Source organism: Pan paniscus, chromosome 15 (genome assembly GCF_029289425.2).
Source record: "Pan paniscus chromosome 15, NHGRI_mPanPan1-v2.0_pri, whole genome shotgun sequence".
NCBI classification, from domain to species: domain Eukaryota; kingdom Metazoa; phylum Chordata; class Mammalia; order Primates; family Hominidae; genus Pan; species Pan paniscus.
Window position 1 is genome coordinate 91988585 of NC_073264.2, and position 26958 is coordinate 92015542.

General features: G+C 38.7%; 1 protein-coding gene across 3 annotated transcripts in view; it reads right to left on the bottom strand.

Annotated features, from left to right (window-relative positions):
• Positions 1-2391: 2391 nt before the first annotated feature.
• The window catches only part of RPS6KA5 (ribosomal protein S6 kinase A5), a 211671-nt gene continuing 187104 nt past the window's right edge, over positions 2392-26958 (bottom strand). For all 3 annotated transcript variants that reach the window (XM_055097945.2, XM_003832764.6, XM_024925409.4), the window contains exon 17: positions 2392-26503. In XM_055097945.2, the coding sequence (XP_054953920.1) occupies positions 26255-26503 (249 nt within the window). In that variant the 3' untranslated portion in view covers positions 2392-26254. The remainder of the gene's footprint in view (positions 26504-26958) is intronic.

The following is a 26958-nucleotide window of genomic DNA, read 5'->3' on the forward strand; positions in this document are numbered from 1 at the left end:
AACCATGAATCTAGTTTCTGTCTTGGCCTGGGAACAACGGCATGTTTCCCTGAGTGACGCCTCAGCTTTAGGACTGAGTGCTCGGTGCAAGGGTTCACAGTAGCCTCTGGTCTCCCTGGTTTGCCTCTCCCAGCATGGAAACTCTGCCTCAGGAGCCAGGACAGGCCATCAGGGTGCCAGTATTCACATCCCAGGATGGGGCCCGGGTAGGGCCTCCATCCCACAAGGGGGCAGGAGGATGAAGGGAGCCCCCAACTCTCGCCTGTCCCTGCCCAGAACTTAGCCTCAGCAATAGGAACTGGGGGCAGGAGGAGAAACGCTGGCATGCTGCTTCTCTTGGGAAGGCAGCCCTCCCACTGGGTGCTGGGGAAGACAGAGCCCTGTGCCCTTGGCTGCTCCGTTCTGGAGTGGAGTTTCTGTCTTGCTGCGCTGGAGGTCAGAAGTCCAAAAATCAGTCTCATTGGTCAAAGTCAAGGCATCAGCAGGGCTGGCTCTTCTTGGAAGGGCTTGGGGAGAATCCATTTCCTTGTCCTTTCCAGCTTCCACAGACCAGCTATGTCCTAGATTCATGGCTCCTTCCTGCACCCTCATGGCCAGTGGTGTGGCATCTCCTCTCCTCTCTGAGCTCCTGCTTCCCTCTTAGAAAGACATTTGTGATGACATTGGGCCTCATCCAGATTGGCCAGGGTCGTCTCCCCATCTCCAGATCCTTACCTTAATCCCATCTGCAAGGTTCCTTTTGCCACGTAAGCTAACATAGCCACAGGTTCTGGGGATTAGGACATGGATGTCTTTGAGGGGGACCATTATTCTGGTGGAAAGTAGGAGAGAGACAAAGTGGTAGCCTCCAGCTGAGAGGCAGATGAGTCTAATTCCCATCTTGGCTCATCCGCAGACCCAGCCAGGAGCAGCACAGGATGTTTCCTGTCCTGTGGGACTGCCTCTCCCCAAAACCCCCTCACCACCCTGTTGGAGTTCCATCTTCACCCACGTTGTCAGCAGAGACTCTTGCTTTGGGTCTCCCCGAGCCTGGATAACAATAACTCCTATTTATGAACACCTACTGTGTGCCAGAAATGGTTGGGCTAGAAGGTTTCCAGCACTGTCTTGAAGCCACGTAAGTACTCTTCAAGAAGACAGTATTGTTCTCATTTTAGAGAAGAAGAATCCAAGGGTTAGGAGTGTGACTTGCCTACCTCATGTGGTCAGAAAAAATGGATGAGTAAGGATCTGTGGTGGTTTAAAAACATGTCCACAGATTTTTTGGTGCTCCACCCTTCCACAGACCAAGCCTCATTCTCCTCCTCCCAAGGGTGGTTGTAACTGGTCGTTGGCTTCTAGAGAATGTAGAGATAAGTGCAGAATCTGGCAGAGATGACGGCCTGTGGTGTCTGAGAGTAAGACATCAAAGGAACTGTAGCTCCCTCCTCGTCTTCTCTCTCAGATCATTAGCCTGGGGGAGCCGAGTGCCCTATTGCAAGGGCAGCCCTGTGGAGAAGCCCACCTTGCAAGCTTCCTGCCATGTGAGCCAAGTTGGAAGCGGATCTGCCAGCCCCAGTCAAGCCTTCCAATGATGGCAACCTTGGCCAACATCCTCACCTTGACTGCAACCCATGAGAGCCTCTGAGCCAGAACCATCCAGCTAGGCTGCTTCCGAATTCATGACCTACCAGAACTGTGAAATACTGAATGGTTATGGTTTTAAGCCACTATTTTGGGGGTTATCTGTTGTGCAGCAATAGATAGGTAATATAGCATCTGAGTCTGTGCTTATTCTGCCAACAGATGCCACCTCCAAAACGATCAAGTTAGGTCATGATGTCTTTGGAAGGCTGGGAGAAGCTGACGTGGAGGGATAGAAGGTGGGAGAGTTTCTGAGGATAAAGAGTGAAGGACAAGTGGCTCAGGGAGTGGGGGCAGGAGGGTGGGCTGAGGAATGACTGGGCACCAGAAGACTGGGTGGGTGGCAGCCAAGGGGACTGAGGAATCAGCTACCAAGAACCGTGGGAATGGAGACCTAGGCGTGCCCTCCCTCAATCATCTGCTCTGGGGCTCATTTTCTGGAACCCTCGAAGGATGGGGGCTTGATGAAGGGAGGCATGCATGGGTCCTAGGGGAAAAGACCTTTCAGAACACTAAATGGGCGAGTGGCTTCCTTCTCCTTTTAAGCCGTCCTTCAGGGCAGTTCAGAAAACGCTGCATTCAGTTATCCACACACGGTTTTCATTCAAGCATAAGTTGATGTGAGTCTTCTAAGATGTAAATTCACTGATACAGATTGTTGTGCTTCTTTAACACTCTCACTTATTTCCAAGATCCAACATACCTACCCCCACGCCCCGAAAAGCAAGCAAACAAACAAACAAACAAACCACAAGTCCAAGTCAGATATCAGGCATTTGTACATTGACAGGTTTATTCTTAAAGCTTGAACAAATACATCTTTACACACACACAAGTTGGTAAAAAGTAAGCCCTTACTGCTTTGTTAAAAATAAAACCCACACATAAAGCTTTCCGGTCAAATTCCCGAAACATGAAAACATCACATTTCTACAATACATCTGCTTTTTTGATTCATGTGTGTTTTCAACACAACTCAACAACTCATTCCGATCTACCCAAACAAAGAGAAAACTAACTTCAAGACCATGAAGGGAAAAAAAATACATGCCTCTTATAACTGTTAAAGACAAGTAGCTATAGAATTCTGAAAATTCTCAATAAATAGTTACCAGTATAAAAATGCTTAACTCCATATAGCTCACCTTTAATCAAAGGCAGTACCACTTATCACTATAATGAAGCACTCAAAGAACATCGAAATAACTTCATTTCTATAGCAACGAAGGGAACATGGAACATTAGCCCTCCTAAACAATTCCAGAAGAGGGAAGTTCATTATAAATTAATACTTGGAAGATTCTAGCCCAGCTAGAATAGATTTTTAAAAACTACAATAAAGTATATAAATATGAAATTCAGAAAAGCAGATAAAGAAAAGCTGTCAATAACACAGGTGGCAGCAAGCAAAAATATCATTCCCTCTGGGGGGAATTAATGCTAGATTAACATGAATAAAATAATGGAAAATGACATAAAATGAAGATACAAAATAAAATTGATCCTTGATGTGAGAATAACTGTATTCCTTGCATGTTCAGAATGTCCTTATGTTCTTCTAGAGACTTAGAAAAAAAAAGCCATGCAAATAAAATTCTCATTACATGCCAGCTGAGTGACTTGCAAAGGTTTGCCCCAGAAGGGCTTTTTAAAGAGGCTAAAGACATTCTAATTGCCATCCAAATTGATGTTTACACCAAAATAAGAAGAAATCATCTACTCCCAAAGCAAATCCTATCTATGGACTTCATAGAATCCCTTATACTTTGTAACATTTTCTGCTTCCTTCTTAAAAATCTAGGGGGAAGGTGAGCTCCTGGGACATAAATACGCAGGGAAAGAACCTCATTAAGCCAGGCAGAGGATGGCAAAGATCAACAAAAGAAAAGAGTCCACCGCACTCCAGCCTGGGCAACAGAGCAAAGCCGCATCTCTAAAAAGTAATAGTAAATAAAAGGAAAAAGATGCAAGCAAATTTCTGCAAATAGAAGCGTTCACCCCACAGATGAGAAAAGAGGACTCAGTCGTAACCAGGGGAGCCCGCGCAGGCACCTTGGTGGTCTGAATCTAATAGATGCCACTCTCAAATTCTGAGGAGGATGAATTAGCTACTGTTTATCAGGCAACTAACAGAGCCGGCAACAGAAAGGTTACAAGGCCACCTTCGCAACCAGCCCTTTGAAACTGGAAACAAAGTTTTGGCCAGAGATGAACACGCACCCATATGTCTGAAGACAAAAGTTTTTTAAGAGGGCACGGACTCCGGATCTTTTATCTTATGAATAGATCCACTTTGGTTGGTAATTCTTCTGCCTGACAGGCTGCCTTGGGCTACTACACAGCTGATGTGAGTGGACAGCAAAGAGCTGTGTAAACCTGTCTAAAACAGTGCACTTGGTGGCTACATACGGCTAATCGCTGCTAGTGTTTAGAGTCTGTGGCTGACTCATCTCAGTACGGTGACCTGGACTGCAGCAAGATCGGGCACAGCTTCCCTTAGGTGGGAAAAAGAAGGAATACCATGGAGGCGTGTGTGGATGTGTGCGCACACAGGAGAGAGTCGGGGCTGGTGGGGAGGCAGAGAGAGAAAGGGAAGGCCAAAAGGAAAGTTAAAGGGATTTACTTTATTGATGCTAATGTAGCGGTCAGCTAACAATAACAAGCTACTACTATTATTTCCCAAAGATGGAACAAAGGGTGACGTTACCCGTTGATGCTAGATGATGTCCTCAAACCTGACGTAGTAAAGGAAAATCAACACATTGTCTCACCGCTTTCTTACCTGGCAGCTGGCACCACATTAGAATCTCCATGGCCGTGCATGGTGGCTCATGCCTGTAATCCCAGCACTTTGGGAGGCCCAGGTGGCAGGATCGTTTGAGCCCAGCCTGGGCAACACTGTGAGACCCCACCTATATTTAAAACAAAGGAATCCCCAGTCTCTTTGAAGTAATGTGCCTTAGAAGGAAAGTTTCAGGACACTCTGGCACTTTTTTTCTAGTCTGGGAAGGGATCTGTGGGCTTTCTACAAGGGAGCGAACAACCTCAATTCTTTCCTCTGGGATCCCGTCAGCTTCCCCTTCCCCAGAGGTCCTGACATTGCTTACCAGCCATTGACCTGAAATGAACTGCTTCAACGTGTTCTGAAGGACCTTTAAATAAGAGATGGTAATAAATCCAGCTGCTACAGAATGACAAGAACAGTCATGATTGTAGTCAGTTTTAAAAATAGACATTCTTTCCCTTCTTGCTCCCTCCCATAAATACTAAATGGAAGAAGACACAAATAGAAAGAGAAGAAAGTATTTTTAAACTATTAAGAAAACAACCTAATCAATGTGGGAAACCATACAAAAAACAAACAAACAAACAAACAAAATGTTACATAACCAGGCCTTTTAAATAAGGATGGAATTCAATAAAAAACTTAAAATGCTTACATCTTCTGAAATAACCCATGATTAGCTCCAAGTTTTAGAAAGTTCTTGAACAAAAGGTACACATCAAAGTAGTGAGGTAGCAGCCCCCACTTTCCCAAAAAGTTTTCAGGAAAAGGCTGCACAAGCACCTGTTGGTGAGGTCACCAGGAAGGAATCTGCTTCCGGCAGGAAATTGCACTGGGTGAGCTCTAAGGCTCCTAAACTCTAAGATTCTCGTATGTGCTGAAAACACTGCTATGACGACAGTTTGATCTGATCATCTATGCATTCCTCTGAAATAAATGAAGTCAATTCAAATAAGACATTCTACAAATTAGCCAAGCACAATGATATATTTTAAACCCACACTCAGACCGACAGTGGACACCATAAATTTTTACTAGAATAATAGCCATAAATATAAAAAATCTACTTAATTTTATACTTTGTTAGTTCCTACTTCAAAATGCTAGTCAATATTCACTACAGAGAAGTGGGTAAAGATACTTTTATTTTATTTTTATTTTTTTTTGAGACAGAGTCTCACTCTGCCCCCCAGGCTGGAGTGCAGTGGCGTGATCTCGGCTCACTGCAAGCTCCGCCTCCCGGGTTCATGCCATTCTCCTGCCTCAGCCTCCTGAGTAGCTGGGACTACAGGCGCTCATCACCATGCCTGGCTAATTTTTTTGTACTTTTAGTAGAGACGGGGTTTCACCGTGTTAGTCAGGATGGTCTTGATCTCCTGACCTCATGATCCACCCTCCTCAGCCTCCCAAAGTGCTGGGATTACAGGAGTGAGCCACCGCACCTGGCCTGGTAAAGATACTTTTAAAATTAAATTGCTATATAACAGAAAGTCTTCATTATTAAATATCATTCTACCCATCTTTGGAATCAGTGTACCTTATGGATTTTTTTTATCCTCTTTAATCGATCCCTCAGTATGCTGGTGAGACAGGGAGGCACAGGTTATCCCCATTTTACAGATGAAGAAATGGAGGCAAAGGGAGGCTGAGTGATTTGCTCAGGGTCACCAAGTCTGCAGCTAAGCTGGAAATAAAGTACCAAACTGCCTTTTCCACAAAATCCTCAGTAATACTCAGAGAGAGTGTCATATCTAGTACATTTTACTCTTCACTTAAAACCAAGGGTTCAGGGAAAAAGGAAGGAATTAAGTGAGCTCTTTGGGTAACCTTGTTTTCTTCTAGAGGATGAAGGTATTTCTCTTTAGATGCTGGTAGATATCTAAAAACCATTCAGTTTTTACTGATAAAGCTGGGCACAGGCCAAGGCAGACATGAATGACAGGCTTTATCTTTCATGGCTCAGTTCTCACAAGAGGCTCGCTGTACAAGGTCCAACTTTGCATCTAACTTCAACACACAGCCTTCCCAATCATCTCACAGCGTTTATTTGAACAAAAAAGACAGAATTTAATATATTCGTTGATCTAAAGAAATAAACAGTATTATTCAGTAATAGTCCTAGTATATAAAGACGTGGCATTCATCTACAGCGAAGACAAATTATCGGTATCTTTTCTTTAAGAAATCACTTGTTTTTTTTTTTTTTTAAGACGGAGTCTCGCTCTGTCTCCCAGGCTGGAGTGCAGTGGTGTGGTGTGATCTTGGCTCACTGCAAGTTCTGCTTCCCGGGTTCACGCCATTCTCCTGCCTCAGCCTCCCAAGTACCTGGGACTACAGGTGCCCACCACCATGCCTGGCTAATTTTTTGTATTTTTATTAGAGACGGGGTTTCACCATGTTAGCCGGGATGGTCTCGACCTTGTGATCTGCCCTCCTCAGCCTCCCAACACTTCTTTGTTTAAAAAATGGAAATTTCTTCTAAAATGGTTTTTCAAAGCTATGGCTCATAAGGAAATAACTAATTTTCAATGTCTAAATACCTTAAAAAGAAGCATATATGTAAGTATTAGTCCAATCATGTGAAACCCAATAAAACAAGATTTGATTTGAAAACATTTTCAATGAAAAGTGCAAAGGTTAAGGGAAAAACAGCATCTGATATGTGCACCCTATTGTAAAGAATTGGTATTTAATGCTGCAATGGAGTACTAACCACTAAATTTCCAGTTTGCCACATGAAAGTCATACTTACAACTTTTATTTTATCCACATTAAAAGTATTTGTCTTTAAACAAAAATAAATTCCAGTTAGCCTTTGCTGGGAGAAACTTTTTTTTGAGACAGAGTCTTGCTCTGTTGCCCAGGCTGGAGTGCAGTGGCGCGATCTCGGCTCACTACAAGCTCCGCCTCCCGGGTTCATGCCATTCTCCTGTCTCAGCCTCCCCAGTAGCTGGGACTACAGGCGCCTGCCACCACGCCCGGCTAATTTTTGTTGTATTTTTAGTAGAGACAGGGTTTCACCATGTTAGCCAGGATGGTCTCGATCTCCTGACCTTGTGATCCGCCCCCCTCGGCCTCCCAAAGTGCTGGGATTACAGGCATGAACCACCGTGCCCGGCCTGGGAGAAACATTTTTAAGTGTGCAAAGCAGTCACAATGAAAAAAGCCCCGGATGTTAGCAAAAAGAGTGAATGTGTTTGCTGTTCTATAAATAAAATGAGTTCACTATAAAAAAAATTGTTATGATGCTTTACTTAATTTGCCCATTTCTCAACATAGGCTTTGAAAAATTCCTCTAAATGAAACAACTTTATAAGGGATGAAGATGTCATAATGATATTTTCCACTGTAGAAACTTCTTAGGTTATCACTCAAAAAACAAAACAAAAGCCAAAACCTAGCAGAAACAAATGACTAATCAAACTAAAATTTCAAAGAGTAGATTCATCAAACTAAGATCTCCCATTAAGACATCAACAATGAAGTGGCTAATAAAAAAGTAAGCATCACATTTATGATGTCTAGATAAAAGTCAACCAAATAAATAAGATGCATCCCTTAAGTAACAACAATTAAAAAACAAAACAAAACAAAACAAAGCATCAATGGATGTTTTAAATACCTAAAATTTAGGTTGGGCACAGTGGCTCACGCCTGTAATCCCAGCACTTTGGGAGGCCGAGGCAGGCAGATCATCAGGGCAGGAGTTCGAGACCAGCCTGACCAACATGGTGAAACCCCATCTCTACTAAAAATACAAAAAAAAAAAAAAAAAAAAAAAAAAACCCTAAAATTTAACACTCTGAAGTCTCTATATTAAATCAAAATCGTAACCATCTTGAAAGCTAAATTAAAATAATCCTGGAGCTCTGGAATGTTATTCCCTCTTAAAGCTGTATTAGGTCTTTAGGAAATCAATGTGGTGTTACTAGTTTATGTGTATCCCATTATTCATTTTAAAAAGAAACGAACACAAATATTTCACACCCTTTTTCTTGATTAATCATTTATACCAGAGAAAACTCTGTATATACCAGTACAGGTGGGGGATTACTGGCAGGGCAGATAGTCGATTTAAGGAGTGAGGGGCAGTCTTATTAATTTGGTATTGTAAGCCCCCAATACATGTGTGTATACACATACATAAACACACACCTATGTAATTTTCACAAGACCAAACTATTAAAGTACCTAGAAAATAGAATATTTTTTCCTCTAAACTAAGATATCTGTTTATATAGACTATTGATGCAAACTAATTTTAAGTAATTATAGTGCAAGGAGCCTGATGTATGAAGATTTGACATTGTAATTTATAATTCCTAAATAATTATTAAATGATTAATGTTTAATCATTAATCATTTAATAATAAATGGCTACCAGATTTAGAACAAAACTTACTGTAGCCATTATAATCTGCTAACGTTTGAAAAACTTAACATGAAATCAGCACAGAAACTGTTTTTAGAAATAGCCTACATAATGAAGATTATGTATTATATAGTCACACATTTTTATTTTAGATTTCACAATGTACACTTGTCTCAAGTAAGTCTATTTAACTAGAATTTTTAAAGACTTGAGATTTTGCTAAATGTATCATCATTAGAAAAAGTTTTCTGGATGTGTGTATGAGCAGGGTTTGATTATTCTGACATCAGAAAGCCAACACTAGATTCCACAGCAAGGACACTGGAATTTAAAAATCTGGAATACTTTAACAGTAGACTTTACTCAAATAACTAAAAGACGTATCCGACTCACTCAGTAAAAAATATACTATACTTACTACAAATACATTATCTTCTAACCCCATTCTTATTTTTAAAAATATGTACAACTAGACTAATGATGCCAAATACTTACACAAGTTCATGCATTTTAGGTGTGCTTTATTCAAAATATATTATTAAAAAATGTCAATACCTAGTTACTTCAAAAAATACCTTCAAAATGTTTACCATTCAAAACATATAAAAAGCACTGACTTTATTGTACTGCAATATAAATTCTTCACATAAAGATTTTATGTAAAACACTCTGCAGTTAGAAACAATCTTATTTACATTTGCTATAAAAGTATTTTGAAGTTTTAAAAGTCTAATCGATTTTTTTCAATACATTTCATCTCTTTGCTTTGCCAGGAACAAAGTTTCAAGTGATATCTCCATGAGCGAATAAAAAGATGTATAAGTTCACTCATATTGATAAAACTTTTGCATTCAAATGAATACAGATTATCTAGGATAAAGATATTTCAAATGTATATGATGGGACTAAGGGAGACATAGCTTCTGACTACTTAGTAAAATGGCAAAATCATGAATGGCATTAATTTTCTGCTATTTTAAAGGTATTATGTTTGATGAAAAGACAATTGCTATAAATGACTTTATGAATAGATATTTCAGCTAACTGCACAAATGAGCCTGCTTCTGAGACAAAGTTAACATAGGTAAGATGAGAGAGATTTTAGAAAAGTGCTCACCAAAGAAAAACTGAACTCAAACAAAGGCCTGGTACTTACATTATTTTTTATTTTTCATTTTTTTGAGACGGAGTTTCACTCTGTCGCTTAGGCTGGAGTGCAATGGCGTGATCTCGGCTCACTGCAACCTCTGCTTCCTGGGTTCAAGAGAGTATCCTGCCTCAGCCTCCCAAGTAGCTGGGCCCACAGGCACCCACCACCATGCCCAGCTGATTTTTGTATTTTTTTTTTTGTATTTTTTTTTTGAGACAGAGTCTTGCTCTGTTGCCCAGGCTGGAGTGCAGTGGCGCGATCTCGGCTCACTGCAAGCTCTGCCTCCTAGGTTCACGCCATTCTTCTGCCTCAGCCTCCTGAGCAGCTGGGACTACAGTCATCCGCCACCACACCAGGCTAATTTTTTGTATTTTTAGTAAAGACGGGGTTTCACCGTGTTAGCCAGGATGGTCTCGATCTCCTGACCTCGTGATCCGCCCGCCTCAGCCTCCCAAAGTGCTGGGATTACAGGCGTGAGTAGAGACAGCGTTTCGCCATGTTGGCCAGGCTGCTCTCAAACTCCTGACCTCACGTGATCCACCCGCCTTGGCCTCCCAAAAGGCCGGTGCTCCCATTATTACAATGACTCCCAAAGTAAGAAATTAAACTTTAGGGCAAAGATACAAGTAATGATAAGCTGGATATGATTACCATGGAAACATACAGCACTTTGACATCTGTCCGAGCACTACCCAATAATGGGAAAAGTATGATTCCCAAGGAGGTTCCCTTTCTCTGTTAAGCTGGAACTTTGGTGTTTCCTGTAAGAGACAAGTTTACTTTGTCCCCAAGAGCTTAATCTCTGGTTAGGAAAGATTTTCCAACCATAAAATAACTATGCTTCAGAGTTGATGCCAAAGAAAGGGGGGCAGGATGGCATTCTCTGAATAGCCAGGTGTTAGTACTGACTTCCTCAAACTAGCTACAGCCTTTCTAGCTATGCGTGATTTTTTTTTTTTTTGAGACGGAGTTTCACTCTTGTTGCCCAGGCTGGAGTGCAATGGTGCGATCTAGGCTCACTGCAACCTCTGCCTCCCGGGTTAAAGTGATTCTCCTGCCTCAGCCTCTCGAGTAGCTGGGATTACAGGCATGCACTACCACGCCCGGCTAATTTTTGTATTTTATTAGAGATGGAGTTTCTCCATGTTGGTCAGGCTGGTCTCCAACTCCTGACCTCAGGTGATCCACCCGTCTCGGCCTCCCAAAGTGCTGGGATCACAGGCGTGAGCCACTGTGCACGGCCTGTGTGTGATTTTTTAAAATATAAGATAAAATTCATTTTAAGTGTACCATTCATTGTTTTTTACTACATTTACAATGTCTTGCAACCATTACCACTACCTAATTCCAGAACATTTTCATCACCCCAAAACCCCATCACCTGTATACATTGTCACTCCCTATTTCCCCCTCCCACCAGCCCCTGAAAAACACTAATCTTTCTGTCTCTATGGATTTTCCCATTCTGGACATTTCATGTAAGTGGAATCATACAATACGTGGCCTTGTGTGTCTGGTTTCTTTACCTTTAACTGGTAGTTCTTCAGCCATTCCAAAGGGGCTACAATTTCGAGAACACCAAGCCACAGGTGCTCAAGATGGCAAATCTGTCCTCCCAGTGCAGCCTAGTTTCTATGGAGCTACCATATATGACAGTGTCCTATTATTGCTGCCTTTTGATCACATGAACAGGGATCATAATCAGAAGTACAAACTGTTATCTCTGGAATACGTCTTTGTAATAAAAAAAAATCCACTGGATAAAGTTTCCCAAGTGGGAAAGAATAACAAAGACAGGAATAGAATTCTTGATCTGACTATAATATTTTAACAGTGACATGTGCCCAGATTATATTTTTATCTTGGTAACACTGAAATTTATGCTATTCTGGAAGACAAAGACCACCAAGCCATTTTTTGGTATCACGAAGCATTTAATAAGTGCTTAGTTGCATCTGAAATGTTTTTCAAAAACAGAAGTTAAAATGGGAAACCACAGTAGGATGATTCTTCATCAGATTTCATGTCGATATTCATAAAGAGACATAATTTCAGAGCTAAGTTTGTTCTCCATAAATCAGTTCCTGGAGTTTCAACTCAAATTGTCAAATAATTGTGCTCCCGGTGAGATTTTTATGTAACACAGAAACTCATAGTTAGGGAATTGGGCTTGCAAAAGGTAGGCCAAATATTGATGTAGTGTGGGTGAACTGTGAACTGCATTAAGCTCTACAGAGTTTTTTCAAAAGGCTAAAAATATTTATATAAAGAAGATGTAATCATCCAAAAGATTCCAGTCTCTTTTTTCTCACTCCCAACCCCCACACAAGAAAAGTCTATTTTAATTACCACAAGTCCGACTCGGCAACCATTTAGTAGCCTTTCTATAAAAACAGGCTGCAAGTCCCAAAGTGACACAGATCTTATCTTAAATATTGTTATATTGCTTGTGTCTAGAGTAATACCTGGCCTGAAAGAAGTGCTCAAAAACTATTTAATGGACAAAGGAACAAATGAATAAACTGGGTGCCTTCACATATGACCATGTGACAACCAAGTTATCAATGCCAGAAGCCACTGCGGAGAAATCAACAAGGGCGATTAAAAATGATTACCACCAGATTTTTGCTTTTGGCCACAATAGAGTAGCTTGTGATTGGACTAGCCCTCCTACTGAAAACAACGATGAAAGCTATATTAACCCTTTTCCGGTTTAGAAAAAAAAGTACAGCTCACTGCCAGCATTCATTTAATTTTACGTAAACACATTCTTTGAGGCTAAAGCAAATCTGACTGATTTTCAATGTGAAAATAAAATATAAAAACTGTTCTTGATGTTATTTCTAAACAGAACTAGTATCAGAAGCATCTGAATCATCAAAATCATCTATTTTAGAAAAATCGAATTCATTAAATAAATCTCTGTCCAAGAACTGTTCGAGAATGATGTTAACATCACGTGTAGGAATGCTACATTTTCTAGGATTCGACATTTTCAGCGATCGAGAATTATTATACTTTGTAAATGGAAATACCACTACTAAGAACAGAATGCTATAAAGAGAACGATGTCCTTTTTTTCTGAAGTCAATATACTAGAGCTAAACGAAAGTAATAATAAAAGCGAGAGTTCGTGGCAAAGTTATCTTGGGGTAAATACTGCAGCAGCAAGTGCTGCTGGCAAGTATTCTTGGGGCAAACAGGAAAAGGGTTAAGTAGAACATCTTTTATAGGCAACAGGGAGCAAACCAATGCAGGGAGAACTTGACGAGCTACAATAAAATAGCTGAAAGGAGGGAAAAAAGGGAAGCACACTGGTGAGCTCTGTGTTCATTTTGATTACTTCTTCAAGGCACTGCAAATTCACAACACAGGGAAATAAATACCTAGCAGCAAGCAGTAATCCCACTTGGTTGAAGAGACAAAAGTTGGAGCTTGGGAAAGTAGCTAGGACTTAAGGGGCAAAATCCCAGAGCGAAGAAACCTCAGGGAAGTGAGCCTGAAATACTGGTACAGTATCTCCTTGAGGTGTCTGCCAATTGCAGACTCCTGTGCAACAAGGTGAGACTTCAAGAAATCCAGCAAAAAGCAGCAGATGGGAGGCTAACGAGCTGAGCAGCTCTTAGTACTGAGGAGGGAAAGGTTGGAATTCAAGGTCACCGAGGTGAAGTGGCCCTGATAAACACCCTAGATTTTCAGATGAGAGCCCAAAGAGGCCATATGCTAGGAGTAAGAGCAAAACTGAAATGTACAAGCCCAACAAAGTCTAAAACCAACCTTCAATAGGATTACAGTGATCTGGCTGTATTTTATCAGACTGCAAGAAGAAAACATAACCATCTTAGAGGAAGATAACATCGTTCAAAGCCCCTACAGTATTTAACACACAATGTATGACATTTCACCAAACTTATAAGGCATGCTAAAAAACAGCACCAAATGACTGACAACAGACAATGGAAACAAACAACTAGTAGTAGTAATTCAGACACTGGATTTCTCAGACAAGAGTTTTAAAATTACTTTGATTAATGTGTTCAAGAATATAGAGGAAAAGACAGAAGATCTGATCAGAGACTTGGCACCTACAAAAAAGTGTCATGGATATTTTAGAATCCAAAATATAAGATATACAACTAAATTTAAAATTGATTAGGCTCAGCAGAACAGGATAAGTTAATTAGGTCAGTAAAAACTATACAGATTGAAGTACAGGGAGAAATTAAGATGGCAAACAAAGGACTATAACAGACATATGGAACATAGTATAACACACAATCCTAGATAACGGGAGAGAGAGAACGGATTGGAAAAAACTATTTGAAGAATGACTGGTTAAGAATTCTAATAAGGAAGGACATCAACCAACAGATTCAGGAAGTTTACCAATCTTAGGATGGATGAAGCTGGAAACCATCATTCTCAGCAAACTATCAAAAGATCAGAAAACTAAACACCGCATGTTCTCACTCATAAGTGGGAGTTGAACAATGAGAACACATGGAAACAGGGAGGGGAACATCACACGCTGGGGCCTGTCGGGGGGTGGGGGGCTAGGGGAGGGATAACATTAGGAGAAATACCTAATTTGGTGACAGGTTGATGGGTGCAGCAAACCACCAGGGCACGTGTATACCTATGTAACAAACCTGCACGTTCTGCACATGTAACCCAGAACTTAAAAGTATAATAAAAAATAAAAACAAAGACGAAGAGAAAATCTTAAAAGTGACCACAGAAAAAAGACACATTACCTTCAAAGGAAATATAACTAATGGCTTTTTCCACAGAACTTAAGGATTGGAATGATATCTTGAAAATGGTGAACCTAGGCTGGGCGCCAGTAGCTCACACCTGTAATCCCAGCACTTTGGGAGGCCGAGGTGGGCAGATCACTTGAGGTCAGGAGTTTGAGACCAGCCTGGCTAATGTGGTGAAGCCCCATCTCTACTAAAAACACAAAAATTAGCCAGGCGTGGTGGTGCATGCCTGTAATCCCAGCTACCTGGGAGGCTGAGACACAAGAATCACTTGAACCTAGGAGGTGGAGGTTGCAGTGAGCCAAGATTGTGCCACTGCACTCCAGCCTGGGTGACAGAGTGAGACTTGGTCTCAAAATAAATAAATAAATAAATAAATAAAATGGTGAACCTAGTATTTCATACAAGGCAAAAATATCCTTCAAAAATAAAGGTAACATTGAATTGTATCTGAATGGAATGATTAGATGGGTATATTACATGATACATGAATTTTATCTTAAAAAAATAAAAATACAGAAAAATAAAGGCAAAAGAAAGAAGGTTTCAAAAAACAAAAGCTGAGAGAATTCATTGTCAGAAGACTGGCACTAAAATAAATACTAAAGAGAATTCTCCAGATGAAGAAGAGTAATCCCAGATGGAAGTAAAAAAGGCAGGATGGAAAGAAAAACACCAGAAAACATAAATATGTGTGCAAACAAACAATACAGAGTCTTTTTTTTTTTTTTTTTTTGAGATGGAGTTTCACTCTTGTTGCCCAATCTGGAGTGCAATGGTGCGATCTTGGCTCACTGCAACCTCCCTCTTCCAGGTTCAAGCGATTCTCCTGCCTCAGCCTCCCAAGTAGCTTGGATTACAGGCATGCACCACCGCTCCTGGCTCATTTTTTGTATTTTTAGTAGAAACGGGGTTTCACCATGTTAGCCAGGCTGGTCTCGAACTCCTGACCTCAGGTGATCCACTGGCCTTGGCCTCGCAAAGTGCTGGGATTACAGGCGTGAGCCACCGTGCCCAGCCAGAGTCTTTAAAATATATAGTAGTAGTACTACTAATAAAAATCATGTCTTATGAAGTCTAAAACACATATATAGAGATAAAACATACATAGAATGTAGAAGTAAAATACATGACAACAATAACACAAAAGGAAGAAGGGGGAATACCTGTAATCTCAGCACTTTGGGAGGCTGAGGTGGGCAGATCACGAGGTCAGGAGATCTAGACTATCCTGGCCAACATGGTGAAACCCCGTCTCTACTAAAAATACAAAAATTAGCTGGGCGTGCTGGCGTGTGTCTGTAATCCCAGCTACTCGGGAGGCTGAGGCAGGAGAATCGCTTGAACCAGGGAATCAAGAGGTTGCAGTGAGTCAAGATCGTGCCACTGCACTGCAGCCTGGTGACAAAGACTCCATCTCAAAAAAAAAAAAAGAGGGGAAAACAGATTTAAACTGTCATAAAATTCCTGCATTGTTGGGAAGTGGTAATGTACCAATTTAAGGCAGCAAGTCAAAGATACAAGCTGTAATCTTTAAGGTACTAAGTGAATTTCTAAAAATTACTAACGAACTAACATAGGAAGAAACAATGGACAAAAGAAAATATTTGGTTTATCAAAAGAAGACACAATACAGGAACCAAGAGGATATAGGACAAAAATGTAAAAGAAATTGTAAGATGGTAGACTTAAAACCAATAATAATTACATTAACTGTAAGTAGACAAGATATATTCCAATTAATGACAACTTTCCCACAAAGAAAACTTCTCATTCAAGTGGCTTCAATGGTGAATTATTTTAAACAGGAGGAATAATATCAGGTGCAAACTCTTCCAGAGTGTAGAAAAAAAGGGAACACATCTCCAACTTTTTTTTATGAGGCCAGAATAATCTTGATGCCAAAACTTGACAAAAATATTAAAGACAGAAAAATTACAGGTCTGTCCTTCTTCTTCTTCTTCTTCTTTTTTAATGCTAGGCTCCTGCTCTGTTGCCCAGGTGGGAGTACAGTGGTACAATCTTGGTTCACTGCAACTTCTGCTTCCTGGACTCAAGTGATTCTCCCACCTCAGCCTCCCAAGTATTTGGTACTACAGGTGTGCACCACCATCCTTGGCTAATTAATCTTTTGTAGAGATGAGGTCTCACTATGTTGCCCAGGCTGGTCTCCAACTCCTGGGCTAAAGCAATCCTTCCTCTTGGCCTCCCAAAGTGTTGGGATTACAGGTGTGAGATACCACACCCAGTCTAGGTCTATCCTTCTTATGATCCAAAAATCTTAGGCAAAATATTAGCAAACTATATCCATTGATATATGAAAAGGGCAATACATCATGAAAATGGAATTTATTCTATTTTCAGCATTTGAAAATTGAAGAATAAAGAAGAAAAAATACAAGATTATCTCAACAGAGGCAGAAAAAGTATTTAGTAAAAACTCTCTGAAAATTAGAAATAAAACAATCTGCTATATGATATCTATAAAAAAATTAAATAAAACATAATATTGGGCTGGGTGAGGTGGCTCATGCCTGTAATCTCAGCACTTTGGGAGGCTGAGGCGGGTGGATCACGAGGTCAGGAATTCGAGGCCAGTCTGGCCAATATGGTGAAACCCCATCTCTACTAATAATACAAAAATTAGCTGAGGGTGGTGGTGCATGCCTGTGGTCCCAGCCACCCGAGAGACTGAGGCAGAAGAATCACTTGAACCTGGGAGGTGGAGGTTGCAGTGAGCTGAGATTGCGCCACTGCACTCCAGCCTGGGTGGCAGAGCGAGACTCCGTCTCAAAAAAAAAAAAAAAAAAAAAAAAAGAAAGAAAAGAAAAAAAAAAATATATATAGAATAGAAAAATATTGAATTCTTATTTTGAGTTGAAGAAGTTAAAGGAGTCCATTGTCATTACTTCATTTAGCACGTTATTGGAGGTCCTGGTCAGCTCAATAAGGCAAGAAAAATAAAAATTGAAAAGGCAGAAATGAAACTGTCATTATTTACAGACAATATAACTGTAGACTTAAAGAAATCTAAAATAATATACAGAATTATTAGAATTAAAAAGTGAATTTAGCAAGGTTTCTAAGTGAAAGGGTAATATACCCAAAAAACTATATTTCTATAAACTAATTAAAAACAATTTGATAATAAAGTAAAACTGTCAAAAACCTAGATATAAATCTAACCTCTACATGTAAATCTATAAAACACTGGTGAGACAAATTAAATACCTAAGTAAATAGAGGGATATACCATGTCCATGTATTGGAAAACTCAAAATTGGTAAGATATAATTTCTCCTGAAATTGATTTATACATTCAATGCAATACCAATTAAACCCTAACATCCTCTGCCCCCAAAACTAACAAGGTGATTCTAAAATGTATATGGAAATGCAAAGGATTAAGAATAGCCAAAACTATTAGAACTATTAGATAAAAGTTAGAGGTCTTACACTACCAGATATGAAGACTTCATAAAAATTACAACTCAGCTTTTCAATACATTGTGCTGGGTCAAGTTAATACTCACATGGAAATACATAAACTTTGGCTATTTCACATCATATACAAATATCAGCAGTAGATGGACTGTAAACCTAATGTGGATGGTAAAACAATAAAGCTTTTAGTTTTATTTTTTGAGACAGAGTCTCGTTCTGTTGCCTAGGCTAGAGTGTAGTGGCATGACCTTGGCTCACTGCAACCTCTGCCTCCTGGGTTCAAGCGATTCTCCTGCCTCAGCCTCCCACGTAGCTGGGATTACAGGCATGCACCACCATGCCTGGCTAATTTTTATATTTTTAGTAGAGATGGGGTTTCACCATGTTGGCCAGGCTGGTCTCCAACTCCTGACCTCCAGTGATCCACCTGGCTTGGCCTCCCAAAGCACTAGGATTACAGGCATGAGCCACCTCACCCGGCCAATAAAGCTTTTAGAAGAATATAAGAATATCTTCATAACCTTGGTGTGAACATTTATTAAATATGACGCAAAAGTATTAGCAATTAAATAAAAGACTGGTATACTGGACTTCATAAAATTTTTGGTCATCAAAGGAAAGCACTTAGAAAGTAGAAAAGCAAACTAAAGAGAAGACATTTATGGTAAAATATCAGACAAAAACCTTCATATCCATAAAATATAAAAGACTCCTGCAAGTCAATAAGAAAAAAAGACAACCCAATAAATACGAACAAATGACTTGAACAGGCACTTAATTGAGGATAGCCGAATGTAATAAAAATATAAAAAGGTGTTCCACATATCACTACTTATCAGGAAAATACACCTTAAAATCTCAGTGAAATACAAAATCACCAGAATGGTTAAAACCACAATCAAATATACACATTTGTCAGAGTGGCTAAACTACTAGGGCTGATGGTACCAAGTACTGATGAGGATGTGGAACAACTAGAACACTTACACATTATTGGTGGGTATGTAAATTGGTACAACCATTGTTGAAAACTATTTGGTAATATCTTCTACAGCTAAATATATATTCATCTTATGACTCAGTAGTTTCACTCCTTTTTTTTGTCTGTTTTTTTGAGACAGGGTCTCACTCTATCGCCCAGGATGGAATGTAGTGGTGCGATCACGGCTCACTGCAGCCAGCTGTTTCACTTTTAAGTGGACACACAAGAGAAATGAGTGTACGTGTCCATTAAAATATATGCACAAGAATGCTTATGGCTGCTTTAAACACAAAAGCTAAAAATTACAAACAACCAAAATATCTATCAGTGGGAGAATGGATAAATTGTGATGTATTTATCTGATGGAATACTACAGAGCAATGAAAAAGAACAAACTACTGTTATTGCTACATGCAACAACATAGATGCATTTCACAGACATAATGCTGATCAAATTAAACCAGACACAAAAACCTATAGACTGGATAATTCCATGTATAGGAATGTCAACAATAGTGACAGAGGTCAGAGTGGTGGTTATGTATGAGACTGACTGGGAGCCTCATCTTGATCTGAATGACGGTTATATGGGCGCATATATATGTAAACATTTATTGAGCTGTATATTTCAGACCTGTGCACTTTACACACCATGTTGCAATAACATTTTAAACAATATGATCACTATCTATATGTAGTTTTAGTGCTCCATTTGGACTGGTCTCTGGCCACTGGATGTCAGTGTTTGGAGCAGTGGGCAGCAGGAAAAGCTGCGGAAGGAGTGGGAAAACAGAGGAGAGAGCTATCACATGGGCTTCCTAGAGAAAAATAAGCACTTTATGAAGCTTATAAGTTCCTTTATGTACACAGTAGACAAAGCCTTTTAAAGAGATTTGTCCACACGGGCACTGAAATAACATTTTTGTAAAGTAGCCTTCTCTATGTTGATTGCAGATGTTTCTATCTCCGAATTGTAAGTCTACTTGCTTTCTCACACAGCATCATTATTTCCTTATTCCTAATAATTTTCATCACAAACATTTCCCAGCTCTGTCCCAATCAAGTTCTTATTTCTCTGAACGGAATTACAATTTATAAATGTAGGTCCACATGCAGATATCTTAATAAGTAGTGAGTGAAATACCAGTGTAGAAATACACAAATGAGTGTGGACACACCATAGAAAAACAGAAAAACAATACGAGAAAAAGTGCATGTACGGAGTACGGGATGAACTGATGCAGTTAAGGAAGACAACTCACAAAGCAACTCATGGCTGGGCAAAGCTGGGAGGCTGAGGTGGGAGGATTGCTTGAGGCCAGGAGTTTGAGACTAGCCTGGGCACCATACTGATACCTTGTAGCTATTAAAAAAAAATTAGCTGGGCATGGTGGCTCATGCCTGTAGTCTACTTAGTCAGCTGCTTAGGAGGCTGAGGTACAAGGATTGCTTGAGCCCAGGAGGTGGAGGTTGCAGTGAGCTGTGATCACGCCACTGCACTCCGGCCTGGGTGACAGAGTGAGACCCTGTCTCACACAAAGGCAACTCATTTGAGCTGAGGCTTGGCTATACTTTTAATTGTCCACATAGAATAGAGGAAAAACAATGTTTTTCATCTTTTTTAATCTTCCATTTACCTTTTAGTAAGACAAATTCTTATCTTTATGTAAAACTGTGGAAGAGCAGTTACATAGATTGTTGCAGCTTAGATTATTTTCAAGAAGTTTAAATTCTACACATAAGGATACATACCATTTTTACCAGCTATACTTTAAAATGCCAGTCTTTAAAAATTCCTCTATGTGTATATGTGGTTTCTTCTTCTTTTCAAAAATTCATGCCTGTGAAGTTTTTAGGAATATTTTTCAAAACTTTAGTACTGAGGCATTAACTGTTTATGTGACACAGCACCTTTAAATTTCTGTTTTTATTCAGCCAAAGAATGAGAATTATTGTACATTGCTAGTATTTATAATTTCAGCAAATAGGATAGCAGTATAGTACCTAAAATAAACTATTAGGAATAACTGAATGCCTACCACAGCAACAGAGCTTTAATGAGGTTGTCACATACATATCCATTCCAACATAGCAGTGCACATTTCACATGACCAGCCTCTTATGTAGTTAAAAATAAAACTGCAGTTTTAAAATGTCAAGTTCCTCAACCTTACTGGATTTTAAAACAAAGCAAACAAAAGAAACAAGGATTTTCTAATCTATCTATAAGCAGAAATGTCAGAAAATAAAGCTACAGTATTCCATAAAACTTAAAATTTCCTTTTCTAAGTCATGACATTTCTCTTTTGTTCTGTTTTCTTTTTCTTCTAATATTAAGAAAATTTAAAACGTAAATGAAAAAACTGCTTAATGTGGCAAGGAACAAGAATGAAACTAGATTTTTTTTTTTAGTAAAGGGGCAAATTGTATACCACCATATAAATTAAAAGTGTTATGCAATGAGAAACAATAATGGAAACAGCATAATACTACATACTATCCCAGTTTCCTGTGCTCTGAAGAACAGCTGCTATACTAAATACTAACTTATCTGAAGTATTCAATACTTTCTGATAACCCAAGCAGCATTGTATTAATAGTTAGAATACTACTACAAAATGTCCTTCTACCTCTCCCACAAGAAATACACCAGGAAACTTAAGCCTGATGAATAACTACTAAGAATCTTGTCTTTTAATACAAGTCTCCTTCTAGACACAAAATCCTAGCTTTTTGTAATGTGGTTAAAAGGAGTAATGGAAAAGAAATGACTGCCAATAAACATTTCCTATTTTGCACTAGGGTGAAGAAACCAAGACACAAACATTTGGAAGCCACTTTAGTTTCTTACTCCTTTTCACCCTAATAGTAGGAAAATATTAGGCACCTACTTAATTCACAAATTCATGAAACAGGGTGGACAACAGCCTTGAGTAGGGGAAGCATTTGGAATGGTAATCAACTACTTAATTACATAACAGGGAGCTGGGCATACAAAGAAAAGGGCTCAGAAGAAATATCTTGAAAAGTAAGCAATATAGAAGCTGAGGACAGAAGTGAGGCTAATCAAATGTTCTTAGGAAGATGTTGCCCCCCTGAAAATATGCTCCCCCAATAAAACACGTAAATAACTACTCTTAAGGAAAATATTTTCTCTAAAGAATGTCACAATTTGCAGTGAAGTTACTTAACAAAACAGGGAATAAAACCTTTAATGTTGGCTGTAGCAGTTATTTTCTTTGGGTAGATTATACTTAAAATATTTCCTTCATACATACTTCTGTTAAAATTTTTTTTTCCCATTCTTGAGTTTTACAATGTCTCCTATCCAAACTTCAAATTTCATTAGAGCCGGCTACATTTGTTTTAGTGCCAGATACAGGTATCAAGTGATGACAGACACTTACGTGAGGTATACAATCAAAGACTGGAAATTGGGGTATTATCATGTAAGACATTTGAGAGGCCAAAAGTCATATAATTTTAAGATACTTCATGATGTTACAGTAATAATTCATCTATATAACAATTATTTTGACATAAGTGGCATATCAGAATTTAACTTATTTACTTAGATCTTAAGGAATATTAGATGTATTCTCACATGAACACTCAAATCATGCTATTATTATCAGTCACTGGGAGAACAGCCAAAGTAATCAGGCAGTCTAAGGCACATATAGACCCAATAATTTAGAACTTTTCACCATTATGAGGTACCCTGTTTTTAATAAATATGACAATAACAGGCGCTTGAAATGGGGGCAAGGTGAATAAGTATCCAGTAAATTGTATACTTTTATAAAGTAGTGTATTTGAGAACATAAACTGAGATACAAAAGGAATTTCCTTACTTTAAAAAAAGTGACTTCTATCTTAGTAGATTTCTTTAAAATAACTTACCTTATATTTAAAAGTTAGTCATTTACATACTTAAGAAATCAGCAGTAATCTAAAAAAATTAAAAGGCAGTTTTCTTGGGTAATGAACCTGTGACTCCAAGACAGACAACAATGTGGAAATTAACTCAGGAGACTGACTTTCTATTCTAGTAATTCAGTGGTTTCTTACTTTATAAAGGTTTGGAAGAATTAATGAATTTCTTTTTTTCTTAAGACAGGGTCTCGCTCTGTTGCCCAGGCTGGAGTGCAGTGGTGTGATCACAGCTCACTGCAGCCTCGAACTCCTGGGCTCAAGCAATCCTCCACATGTTGGCCTCCTGAATAACTAGGGCTACAGGCATGAGCCACCATGCTCAGCTAATTTTTATTTTTATTTTTGGAGAGACAGTGTCTCACTATGTTGCCCAGGTTGGTCTCTAACTCCTGGTTTCAAGTGATTCTCCAGTCTTATACTCCCAAAGCACAAGGATTACAGGCCTGAGCCACCACACTCAGCCAATCAATTTCAAAATGCTAATTAACCTCTTTCAGACACAGGATCTGGCAGAGTAATTAGAATAAACTGGTCTTTCTTAACATCTTTCCTCTATTATCTTCCTTTTCTTATTCTTGCCTCTCAATTTGTCATATACAGTTACAAAATATATGAATCAGGATTTATGTTGGCATGAAAATTATACGCAATACAATCAATAAGTGAAGAAGGGAGGGGGTGGTGTGGCTCTAGTCCCAAAGTTAATGTCATAAAGAGAAATAATGTAAGTATTTGTATTTCTTAGATCTTCTTCTATTTTACTCTTAATACCAAAAAAGAGTCCTATCATTTAACATTTTTATATATTTTGTAGTGTTTATTTTTGATGTGACCAAATGAAAGCTTTCTGAATTTTAAAGTGCAATTCACTGTATGTTAATACACAGCCTGCATAGGACCTAACTGCTTCAAACTTGGCATCAAATGCTGTCTTTTTGGTACTTACAAGTAGGGTGTAGATAAAGATATTTGACAAGAGCGCAACAGTGTTTGTTAAGGTCTTTTCAAAAGTCCATTTGAGATTATTCCGGCAGGCTCATCAGTTGACGGCTAGCCTATCTTTCCTTCTTCCTGTTAGTCTGACTGCCTTTTTACCCATTTCATTGCCTGTCGAATCCTCCTCAAGAAGAGGCAAGGGAAATAAATGAAAATGAAACCCATTAATTTCCAATATTCACAATGAAATCAATCACATCATCAATCTGTATACTGTCTGACCATTTTTCTGGATCATTTTCTATTAGCAACATAGTCCCTTTAGTTTGTACTTTATAACTAGTATTTTCTACCAGGATGCACAGTTTAAAAAATGGCTTGAAGAGCCAAATATGTTCCCAATATGTCCAATATAATTATAAATATGGTCATTTTCTTGATTACTAGAGATCTGTGCCTGATGGAATCACATTTTGTGAATTAGCAATAGTTCGGTAATAATTCACACAAAATTTCCCATAATTACTAGGAATAACTGAAAGCTGGGAGTAGAAAACTTTCATTAACTCAATATTATGTAGCCATTTGGGCCAGCAAAAAGTGTAAAATATTATTCCCAATAACCACTGTGGACAAAATGTGAACAGGATAATATAATATTTTGAAAATATTTTAATATTTCCCATTTTTTGCCTGTGCTATTAATATATACATTGATTTAGTAATAAATATACTACTATTACATAGAGTGCAATATTTTTAGTATTCATAACTGGTTGAAATTAATGCTGCTATAACCTCAAGAAAGGAATAAATAAATATCATGTCCAAATTCCAAACTAATGCTCAAAAGGTTATCATTAACAAAAACTATAAAATAAACATGTTGGGCATTATCTCTTTAAGCATGATTCCTGTAAACAAAGCAAAAAAATCACTTTTCTCAGTCCTGACATTTCACGCGATGGCTTTAAAAGAAAATATAACATACAAACCCTATCACTTCTTTTTTTTTTTTTTTTGCATAGGGAACGAATTAATTGTATTTTTAAATGCAGCAATCTTTTAATGAAATGTTTTCATCACATAGTACTTGTTTTCTGTATGAATTCAGAACTTTTGAGCAATAAAAGTGCTCTGCATAAGTTTATAAAATATGCTTTCTGGATTTAAAATTTAACAGAAAAATTCCCAAACAAGTCATAGGTATGATTCTAAAATATTATGTACATAATATATGACTACAGGAGGAAATTCCTCACTGTAGTAAAACACAGTGTACAAATATGAAGCACAGTGTTTAGTTTAATTTCCCTTTAGGTTTTCCTCACATTGGTGCATAAGTGGCTGACTACATGACACAACATGTCCCATTCTACTTGTTGTATACAAAGTAGAAGAGGGATGTGAGGACAAATTTAAAGTAGAAAATGAAAATAAATGGCAAAAATACAGTGCAAATGCTTTAAACAGTGCACTTTATAAAATAGTTTGCTTTATTCATACTTTTTTATAAAGTGCAATATTACTTAAAACAGAGAGACATGTACCTTAATATTCTGCAATAACCATTAAAACAAATTGCCAGGAAAGAGCAGTGCAAAATTAAAAACATACACATAGCTTAGCATGCATCTCAGATGGATCCCGAATACAGAGTATGGGACCTTGAGTTCTTATATCTTTTTTTTTTTTTCACTTTTTAGAAAAAGTTTAATAATAGCAGGTTATCATCATATGTAACCATAAAATAAAAACAATAAGTTAAAATCTTCTCTCAAGAAATAAGTATATGCCACACATAAAATTCATTACAGAATCTTTTTTGAAAACAGACCCCTTTCTCTGATAAATCATTGTTTGAAGGGTGCAAATTTCAAAAACCCACATTGTCCACAAGGCAAAGCAAAAGGTATCATCACAGTATGAGTCATTTCTTGTTGGCAGACATCTGGAAAACCTGTGACTTACAAGCAGCTCAAATCTAGCCCTAATTAAATTTACAGGAACCTTTGCTCTTTCGAGAATAGTCTTGTTGGCATCATGCTAGGTGGCTAAAAAGAGTAATATGTGCTCTATTCACAGTAACATTCTCTGTCCAGTGCTTTTGAATGAGGATAACCAAACAGGTTTTCCTGAAAAAAATCATTAGGAGGCAGATTCCAATGAGACCAACGGGAAACATTTTTAAAAGCATAAAAGATCGCCTCAGGCATATGCTGAGGGAATAAAGGTGCAATGGATCACTGATACACTCCTACCATGCCTAAGCTACTGAGTCCGAGAACTGGAAGAGGGTCTCCGGGTTATTGCTGTCGGCAGGATTGCTGGGCTGCAGTGTCTTGGTGGGTGTAGTTTTACCGTGAGAATGAGAGGAAGAAGAATGGGAACTCTCACTGGAACTGCTGCGCGTCTCGGTACTGGTGCTAGTCTTTTTCATTTTTCTTCTCTTAGCCAAAGGGGCCTTATCGACATTCTGAAGGCAAAACCCCTCTCTCTTGTATTTGTTAAAGGCCTGGGGGGGGGGGAAAGAAAGGGAACCCCTGTGAAGGTAAAAGTACTGAAGCTTTCCTAGCAGTTATGACTTACAGCAGAAGACAACTTTCCATTGGCAACTGCAGCCCCAAGTTGTTTTAAGGGAACAAAGCTCTTAAAACCTTTATATCTAAGTCTATTGGCAGGGTGGAGAAGTTCATGGGAAAAAAATTCTGAGGGCTCTGTTTAAATCAAACTAGCTAGGCGGTCTGAGAGTCACAATTCTAATAAATCTTTTGAAGAAGTTAGTACTACATCCTAATACGAAACAATTGACTGGAAATTCCTGAAGACCATCAGTAATCTAAACTATCCCCATTGCTTTTACTGGTTCTGTGTCTAAGATTTAAAATTCTGAACACAAAGTCCCAATGCAAGCAGACTTGACGCATTCTGAGTCTTTGCTCTTCAGTCCCATTCAATGTCATTTGGATA